General features: G+C 49.4%; 1 protein-coding gene across 7 annotated transcripts in view; it reads right to left on the bottom strand.

Moving 5' to 3' along the window:
• Positions 1-10,301, bottom strand: part of LOC113202757 (uncharacterized) — a 173,852-nt gene that overhangs the window by 59,001 nt on the left and 104,550 nt on the right. For all 7 annotated transcript variants that reach the window (XR_008011397.1, XR_008011395.1, XR_008011396.1 and 4 more), the window contains one exon: positions 5,780-5,831. Coding sequence is in view for 4 of the 7 variants with exons in the window: in XM_052269778.1 (XP_052125738.1) it covers positions 5,780-5,831 (52 nt within the window). In the remaining 3 variants the exon portion in view is untranslated. The remainder of the gene's footprint in view (positions 1-5,779; positions 5,832-10,301) is intronic.

Genomic DNA, 10,301 nt, shown 5'->3' with positions numbered 1-10,301 from the left:
CGGGCGTGGGAGAAGCGTCTCCTTGCATGAAGATGGAGGCACGTGCAGCAGTACGCCCTTTTGTACAACAGCGCGTCCCGCCCCGCCCCACCCAGCGAAGCGCCACGCCTTCATGGCCAAAGTTTCAAGCATTGAATGCGAGTAGGCGAAATTGGCTCATCTCTCTGCTCCCGCGTCTAGTTTAGCACAGCGAGCAGCAGCGCCGAGAATACGAACAAGCGAGTTAAACAAGCAAGGCCCTGCTCCCTTCCCATTTCGTGCCAAAGGCGCGGACAGAGGACAATGCCTTATTGAAGCGTTCGAACTGCGTGCTGATTTATTCGTCTTGTAGGACTGTTACTGACTAAACATTATACGAACTTCATGCAAAATTTTGTCTTTGTGTTCCAGGGTCTACGGGATACAGGCAGGAGCCGCCGTAAGAAAACCAGGAGGTGCCAGGGTAGGCTACCCGCCCAGTAGACCACACCAGCGGGTCAACCTTCCTCGCCCTCGCCCCTTCCTCTACTAGCGAGATTCACGACGTGGCTACGAGAACTGCGAGGTAAATAGTCAACGCACTTTGAGGAGCAGAGCATGGTACTGGACCGCAAGAGGATTAAAAGATCAAAGATAGCATTGGCTCAGACACTGTAAAAAATAAGTTCGTACATGTGCGACATATTTTGTAATTTGCCATTTACAAAACGAGCCGTACATGTACAACCTCTTACTCTCTCTCGTTATTCGATTTCAAGTCGATACGCGGGGCTTTTAAATTTTACAATTTTAAACTGTAATTGTTCGACTTATCCATGGAAAATTTTCCTGTACCAGGTACGACAATTTTTTAAAGTGGATATGGAATACATGCGATACTTTTAAAGCAGTGTACATCACGCCGCAAAGCGAAAACGGGGATGAAAAATTTGCATGACAGTGTGGTCGGTCACGTGCGCGGCCGGGGTGATGTGAATTGCGATTACAACGACTGCAGAGCCGCGAAAGGGAGATGGAGAGAGAGAAAAAGAGAGAAAGAGATGCAGAGGGAAAGAGAGAAGGGCGTGAGAGGAGGGCGTAAGTCTTGAGAAAGATGAAGGAGGGAAGATTATAACTCATAAGCTAAGCATGAATTACTCGACAAGTGGCCACGGCTGCGGTACAAGGTTGCATACTGTATGCGTGCGGCGTTATGCAGTAAACAAGTCATGCCACCTCTACCCCCCCCCCCTCCCCGCTGCACTGCCACTATACATTAAAAAATCGAGATTGGCGCCGTTAAAAAAAAAACGCAAATTGTGCGGTTGACTTTTCTCCCGTTTTTGAAGTAATATGTTTTGTAAAATCAATTTAATCAACTGCGAGCGAGCGATATTGATGGTACGCCTCTTTAAGAACAACGATATTTTTACGATGCTGTGACACAAAGTGCACATGCCTTAACTGGGGCGCTCTATGCGGAAAGGTACAGGAAAACGGACAAAATACCGCACTGCAAAAAATTAGAGTCTGATACAGAACGATCTACAGCGTTACTGTAGATGCCGCTCTTAGTCACTGCACCTAGGGTACAGAGCGCGTAGTACAGTGTTGCTGTAGCACCGGAAAGCCCAGGATTTACACGGTACAGTGTACGAATACGGCTCCACTGTAGACAGTTTTGTCCGCGCTTTTGCCTTACAGTGGTCCTGTACATTGCTCCCTGTACCAAATTTTAACCATTAAAACTACATCGATGCTGTTATTCGAATAACAGAAGTTCCTGGAAAATAATTAGCAGGACGATCTGTAGTTTTCCTGTCATAATTTTTTGCAGTGCGCATCTTCGAAGTGGATTAAGAAACGACCGCTACGCTGAGAAAGGTAATTACTGTAAATAGAACGACCTTTTATAATGTGGTAGGGTGTACCAAAGATACGTTCCGTATTTTCTGTCGGTGTACCTCGGTCCGACCCACACACTCTCGGCGGCCGGACGGGGGCGACAGGGGCGTAAGCGTACTTCGCGCTGCCACCACCAGGTGCCGCCAGCAGCCAGCAGCAGACACAGCGCCCCCCCCCCCCTCCCTCTTTTTACCCCCGCTCTAAAATATCCCACGATGGTCCGCGTACGCCGCCAGTGCAGCTCTTTTACGGCACCCAAACAACGCGTTAAAGAAACTGGAGAGAGGACCATAGAGGGGGTCATTAAGGACCATGCAATGTAAATGCGAGAGCGTGCTTGCGGCTACGCGTGACCGCCTCTCACTGTCGGGAGTGGGGAGCGAGGAAAGAGGGTATTGACATGAGTGCACTGTCAGAATGGGTGCGGGGGCTAATAGTCTTAAAAAGCCACCTCTCTCTTATTTTAAAAACATTACCTGTAAGTAATCTGTTAATGTTATTTAATATAACACCCAGAAAAGCTCGTTCTCGAATATACTCCATATTTACAATGTTATATTTCTTAGTTGTTTCTTCATTCAAAGCCGCCATATATTTTAAATGATTACACAGCGACACAAACTTGTTCTGAAACGACATTTTCAGCTAATTATTGAAATACAGCTGTTTTTGTTAGTTTTTGTTAGAGACCGAACTTAATTGTCCTTTTGTTTGGGACAAGTTTGAGGAGTAAAACCCAAATACAGCAACATAATAGCTAAAACGTGTACATTCAACTGGTACCATTTTTTTTTTCGTTTTAAAGGAAGTTGCTTTCGTTGAAGAACTCATCAACCAAAGTTCGTTGAGGAACAAGACACATATTACAGTGTAGCTTACGGTAATTCAGCTGCCACAAATGCGATTCTCGACAAACATCCTTGCACACCGAAACCGCGACCCCAAGGGTGGCTTGGGATGGGCACATGGCGGCACGCCCTGGGCGGCGGCTGCGGTGGCGCGTCGTACGCAGAGGAAGAGGAGGTGGCAACAAAATGGCCTGAATGAGCGCCGCAATCGCCTCCTGAAAACGCAGTTTTCTCATACTAAATTCTCGCTCCTGTATAGCTCTGGCTGCCCCATCCATAAACTAACGCAAAGCGCTGCCTTTAGCCAAGCCTCCTCCGGTCGCGTCCGAGTCGGCGGCGGCCACTCGCCTCACGACGCTCCTGGGGAAGACAGTGAACGCGCGGGAGATTCGAACGCCTCCCACCAACGACCCTCGCACACTGCAGCCTCACAGACCGCAGACAGACTAAAATCTCGCCATACATCACAAGCCGGATGCTCGATTATTGACCGATAGGACACGCCCGCGAACCAAAAAATTTTGAATCAAAAGAAATATGCGCAGAAGCAAAATTAATAAAACCAGGGCATTTCTCCTTGCGGTACGATAAAATGTGGTGTTATAAAATCAATCACAGATACAAAATCCAAAGGGGCGAACTACTATAAAGCGCGCGCAAATCTTTAATATTAACGGCCCCATATAAAGTGATCCTTTTCGTGCTTATCGCTTGGACAGATATGAATTTACTGCGAAACGAGGCCATATAAAGCTAATTTGAGGGCGAGTGTCGGGCTCCCGGCACACTGCTACCCGAGAGATTTACGCACTCAGGGGGAAATACTTCATAATTATCGCTGAATACAGCCAGTGGTGCAGGCCGCACTCTAAAAAAAATCAGTACAAAATTCTGTAACATTGTTACGCAGTAATTTACATTTCACATGTTACAGAAATTTGTATCATTTTTGATACAGATTTCAATCTGTATCATGGATACGAAAATCTGTATCACCTGATACAGAACATCTTTGGGATTTTAAAATTGTAATTCTTAATTTTGTTACTCTTCCTCCCTTTCCCCCTCTTCTTTTTTCTATGGTACTTAAGTCCTTCGATTTCATTTCAAGTAATGTACCTTGCCGCACCGGGAGTTGAACCCCAGACCCTTGGATTAGGAAGTCGCGCCTTTACCCGCGCGACCACCCAAGCTACCTGAGGAGAGGTTCGCTGGAACCCGGTGTAATGCCACCGGGGCTCCCGAAGACCGTGCCAACGAAGTTCCATAATTCTGTATCCAAGGTTACAGAAAATTGTATCCAACGTTACTTGATCATGTATCTGTTACAGAAATTAGTAACATTTACGGAATTTTGTAACATTTTGATCAGATTACAGAATTTTGTACCCATGTTACATGTTTCCATATCACAAGAGGCTGATACAGAATTCTGTATCAAATTTGATACAGAATTCTGTATTTTTTTTTAGAGTGCGCCTGGCGCCGGACCAGCACACTGTCAAAACGCTTTGAACATTCGACTGGAATAAAATCAGACCAGAGATTTTCAGTTATGTCATAAAGTTTTCCGAAGTCGAGGAAATAACTTTCAATACAGCCGTAAAAAAAACTAAATAATTTTCAATTTTAAGCCAAAAAGACATACGCATTTGATATCTGAACTGCGTTGGACTGCTCGTCGTCCGACTAATCCACCAATACACCCAGGTTCAAGGTTATCAGTTATCAGTTATACCGCGGTTCATCGTTGGGCAAATGAAAAACAAAAAAATGACACGCGATTAACAAAGTGGTATCTAGCGACGTTTTGTGTGAATATATATTACTCTGAATAATTAGAAGCATGTTTTTCGTAGGCGGCATTTCTGTTCCGGCGTAAGGCTGCGTTCGATTTAGCCAGTAACGTGAGAGGGCAAGAGAGAGGGAGACAGGGCGGACGAGAGGGAGCGGGAGGGGGAGAGAAGAGAATGAGAGAGAAAGAGAGAGAGAAAGAGAGAGAGAAAGAGAGAGAGAAAGAGAGAGAGAGAGAGAGAGAGAGAGAGAGAGAGAGAGAGAGAGAGAGAGAGAGACGAATGAAAGCTGAGGGTGGGGGCGTGGAGCGTGAGAGGGGGAAGGACCAGGACAGCCGGCGATAAAGAAGCAAGTGTATGGCAGGCGCACGGGGCGCGGCGGGCGGGGGCCACGCAGGCGGTCAGGCAGGCGGACGCACGGGCAGCACGAGGTGGGCTCGGCTCAGTCCGGCTCGGCGTCAGTTGGAGCAAACGGACATTGAGTACATCTGACGGTGCAGCAGGAGTGGCACGTCCCGCATCTCCTGATTAAAACACGCCATGACGGCCTATGGACCCTTCCCGAAAAAAAACACAACAAAAAACGACAAGAGCAACGACCACCATCATTATTTTCAATCAAACAATTGTTTCGTTCTTTCACTGCCGCTTTTAATGCTCTTGGCGATTGTGTCTTGTACGCTGTGCGTTTTGTTGCAAGGGATAGTTTCGGGATGGAACACCCCAACGGCTGGATAACGCATCCGCCGCTGTAGAAGCCCCTCCCCCGGGCACCAGGCGAGGCTCCTGCCCGGCAGCGCGTCCCGTGGCGGCCGCACAAAGTCTCCTGGACAGCAGGACGGCCCAGCCGGCTGGAGGTCCAGCCCCCCGAGCTGCTGGCGATATGTCGCCCCGTCCTCGTCGCTCCAGCCAGGCCGGACGCGCAGAGTGCGACAGAGACGCACCCTATACGCCCGCCTTTCGGACGCCAGCAGAGCGTGGCTCCGCCAGGCCGCCACTCGGGATTAAACTGACACATCCTGTTCCATAAGATAGTGCAAGATATCCCGTGGCCTGTGGTGTGGTGGTGGCGGTGGCGGTGGTTGGGAGCGACAGAGGGCGGGAGAGGCCGCGCCACTGGAGGCGCCCTCCAGTGGTCCAGGTGCAGGCCACCGAAATTGAAAAGGTTTCTTAGGGAGAGTATCTAGTTCCTCCTCTTTGTCCTGCTTTCTTAAAAATGTTTTTTCGGACGGCGCGGCCATTGTCATCCCTATCGTATTTCGTATGTATACTTACCGCGGCGTGGGTGTTGTCGCGCAGGTCAGTGCGGTGGCACTGCACATCATCACTGAAAAAAGAGGGAAAATAAATCAATAAAGTGAAACCTAAAAAACACATTCATGCAACAAAACGTGTTGAATTTTAATGAAAATTTGAAAAAATTGTGAAGTTTGTTTTTTAACAGAGTACCACGTAGAGTTCGCAACGGCCACCGCCATCGCCCACTAGAAACCTGTTTCCTATGCAAACGAAGCCGGTGCACTTGAAGCGCAGGCCATACAGGGTGGCAAAAGGGGGATGACCTTGGCAAACCACTTTTGAGCGAAATAAATTGCCCATTTTAATTTCGACACTATTATATACTCCTGTTGGCAGTACTGAAAAGCTTTCAGTGTCCACTTTCGCTGTGAGGCTTTGCGCTCTGAAACCGCACCACCTCACCCTGTCTCTCTCGCTCTCTCTCTCTCTCTCTCTCTCTCTCTCTCTCTCTCTCTCTCTCTCTCTCTCTCTCTCTCTGGCAGCGCGCGAATACTCCATTCACCGCTCATCCCCACCGGGCGACCCCACCGCCCGCCTCCCCCCGCTACGCACCGCCACCCAATCTCCCCAGACAGGCAGGCGTCCCCTCCCCCCTCCTTCACCGCTGGGCCGCGCAGGGGTGGTAGAGCCTCCCTCCGCAGCCCACCGCTGGCGTACACCGTTAAATATCTGCTCAAGCAAAACACTAAAAACCAAAAAACATCGCACGGTTTAAAACCTTTCTTTTCGGCAACCTTGCGTCTGCTCGGTTGGAAATTTAACAAGTTAAAAAATTACGAATAAGGCGTCAAAGAACAACTAAAAACAAAATACCGCAAAACCCGATACGTTTTTCTTTCCCACGCGCTTTCTTCCAGCTGTGACCTTTTCCAGGGGCCGAAGAGGGCAAACTAACGAAATGAGCGTCGCTGCTGCTTTCGCCCCCGTGCCTTCGGGCCCCACCCCGCCCCGCCACACCCTGGCGAATATTGGCCCAGCGATATTAGACGGGTGGCGCCCCAGTCGTCTGTTGCCAGCCCTGCTCCGCGCTGTTCGCTCTCGCACTCTCGCCTCTCACTCGCACCCACTCGCAGCCCCCCTCTCCCTCTCTGTCTCTCACTTATTTTGACGGCTTCGGACGCGCCATCGGCAGCGCAGTTGTGACAAGGGAATGACATATTTCACCCCGGCGATGCTACCCCTCCCCCTTCTTTTCTGCACCGTCCTCCCTCCATCGCAAAGCGAAACGGCAGGCAGGCAATCGTCCTCATCGGGAGCCGTCGTTTTCTTTCTGAGGCGGGAAGAAAAGGGGCAGCTCTCTCTCTCCGCTGGACCCTTTTTCCCTTCTCTGTATTATTTGATCCGCCGGTACGGTCTTCCTTGCGATGCAGCTCAGGGGTCGTTCATTCCGATTGCGTTTCCGATTCCAAGACGACGTGACGTCCTTACGTTAGCCCTCCGACGCTCCGCCGTCTGTCCTATTTCAGAATACTGCCAAATCCGAGTAAAAATTTTATTTCAATGTTTTAATTTTTTTTACAACGGCTATAGATAACGCCAGAGCTTATCTGAAGCGCTACGGCTCATCTGGTGGGTCAGTTGTTTCTTTCATAAAAAGCATTAAAATTTCAGCACACGCAACGGGAAAATTTATGAAAGCCTCGTGTGCACTTCACTCTCCACGCGTTCAGTTAAATAAAACTGAGCGTCAAAATGGGCGAAAAAAGAGAATTAATTGAATGACGGGCAGTGTTATTTCCCAGACTATCTAAACGAGGCGAAAATAAAATAAACAAGAGCAGGGCGATGCAGCGCAGACCGGCGTTGGCGGCTGCGATATCGACGATACAGCGCTGCTAGATGTTGACGATACAGCGCTGCACGATGGCGCCGCGGAGGTAAACATTGGGGTCGGAAAACTAAACACCGCCGGTCGGTACAGTATCATTTTAGTTACACTGTTCCGCTTCTGCTTCAAGAATACTTGAAAAAAAGACACATGTCGAACACATGACGTCAAGATTCTTTGAAATCATTTCTTTGCGTCGATTTGAACACTTCTGTGCAATTATATCATCCGTTTATTGCACACAAATCTGTCCAAAACGAGACACAGAGTGGTTAAACTTTGCGCGAACAATTGCACAGAAACACACGAATATAGTTGTACAGTGTACAGTGTGCGTTGCTTTCTCCGCAGCTTAATTCCTGTAAGCACTAGTATACAAGTCGCTTTTCCGTTCTGTTCACGTGGCGTGAGGAAGTCCTCTCGACAGTTGCGTCTCTCTGTACTCGAGACGAGAGTCCAAAATTTCAGCACCCCCACGCCGCCCCGCGACCAGACGCCAAAGCAGGACCCAACGCCAAGTGCGCGCCCCGGGCGCAGGGGGGCGCCACCGGCCGACCGGCGCCCCTAGCGTTAATTCCGGATGAGGCCGCCGCGGGGGCGCGCCAGGGCAGCCGGACCTAACCTCAACGGGCGTCATCATAACGCCGGTCGTAAGGTATTTAACACGCAGTGAACGCCCCCTCCCCCCTCCCCCCTCCCCTCATCCCGACTGGTCGCTTAGCGTTGCGTTATACGCCGTGTAATATGGCGGCATTATCACACGGTCGCTCGTGTGACTGCGGCGGTGTGCGCCGACTGCGGTTGGCGGCAGGGCTTTCAAAAAAAGGGGATCGATAAGGGAGAACCACCGGAGTCACGCTCAGACTCGACAAAGTACTTGGGAAAAATTACAAAAAGAAAACAACGACAGAAATAAATTTGTTTGTTTCTTGTAAATTTTGAATTGCCACGGCATATTTAGAGGAATTTTTGTTCTTTTCGTACGGCAGCACGTTTTCACTGTGTCTTCAAAAATACCAAAAGATTTAAAATCGGGTAGGGAAGGACACTCATCGATAGAGCGCGGCTCTAGAAAACAGCTAAAAATATGTCTCGCTCGGTCCGGTCTCTTGAGCGCGTTTCTGTTAATTTTTGTTGCAGGCGAGCGGGACGCAGCGAGTGCGGCCGGGCGCGGCTCACAGTGGCGGGCGCCGCCCCGTCGGCAGCCGAGGAGGCCTCCCCGAGGACGCGGCCAGCGCCGCCGGCGGCTGGGCCTCGACCCAGGAAGCTGCAGGCCTCGGTCTGGGCCTCGACGCACATGTGCTGGGCCAAGGTCACCGCCCAAGCGCATTTAGACATATTGTCCACTTTCCTCGCAACGAGCGGGGGTCGTTTTACAGACCGAGGTCGTTGCCGGCGAGCTACACATCCAAACGACACTGACTGCGAGCGGCCCAGTTTGTGGGCCGTGCACAATTGAAAGTGAATGTTAATCGTTTAGTGAGGACTAATAAAAGAGAAAAAGTAAAGCAAAGGGGTTGCGGTAAGTGACAACTTTCCCTTTTCTGCCCTGATTCTGTCTGTATAGGACACCCTGCCGAGAACCAAATCAATTGTGTCCCCTGCACATCTTTTGTCGTCCGGCCACCGTAGCACGCCACAGGTAAGGAGAAAGAGAAAGTCGCGATATGGTTTCCAGTGAACGGGGTAGGAACCAAATGGAAAAGGGACAGTCAAAGAAGTGCCTTCCAAAAAATAAAGAGGAGCAACACAACGTGCGTTTAATTTCCCACAGCCGCTGAAGACGATCCAGCAGTGTGTAATTTTCGTTGATGGGCACTTTCTTCTTCCTTTGTTTTGTTTTTTGAAGTAACGAAATATCAACTGCACTAGTACTTATCATGGACAGCACATTAGCTGAGGACAGAAGGTAAAGGAAACAACAAGTTCTAACGAGAGGGACAGTAAAGTATTATTTCTGAAGACACACACATACAATGCCAGAGAAACAAACGCAAAAAAGAACAAATTTTTAACTCAATAAAGAGAAGTAATGGGTGACAGGAAAGATAAATAGCTAAAGGCGAGATATACGAAATGCTAATTATTGTGGAAACAACGTCGAGGGACAGGCGAGTCCACACCGGTCCGAAAGGTATCATGAAACACACGTTAACGGGCAGACAGCCGCTCCGGGACACCGCCCATCCGTATCTCCAGCAAAGCTTTGTATTTTCTACCTTCTCTTATTCTCATTTTCATTTTCACAATTTTGCTATGCATCCCGCTTTGTTTCAGCAAGTGTAAGATGGCCGATATTGCAGTTCTCACAGCTTCGTATTATTGCACTGTACCGTAAGCCGTACTCTTACTCTTCCCCGCTCTTACCCCAGGTGAAGTTTACTGACAGGTAACAAGCGACGAAGCGTACAAACCGGACAAGTTTAAACTATTGCCTAATTCGACGCAAAGAAAATAGGAAGGGATGTCGGAACGCCCCTCTCTCTCTCTAGCCGGAGGCGTTCCCCCACCCCTCGCCCTCTCTCTTAGCCACACACGTCGCATTGCATAGTAATTGAGGGAATTCCTAACAAGGGAGGGCTGCTGGTGACAGTGCTGCGGCAGCAGATGTCCCTAGAGAAGCAGAGGAAGAGAGAGAGAGAGAGAGAGAGAGAGAGAGAGAGAGAGAGA

Source organism: Frankliniella occidentalis, unplaced genomic scaffold (genome assembly GCF_000697945.3).
Source record: "Frankliniella occidentalis isolate FOCC.00 unplaced genomic scaffold, Focc_3.1 Scaffold102, whole genome shotgun sequence".
NCBI lineage: Eukaryota > Metazoa > Arthropoda > Insecta > Thysanoptera > Thripidae > Frankliniella > Frankliniella occidentalis.
The sequence above is the reverse complement of the archived record's forward strand: the minus strand, read 5'-3'. Positions and strand labels throughout refer to the sequence as shown.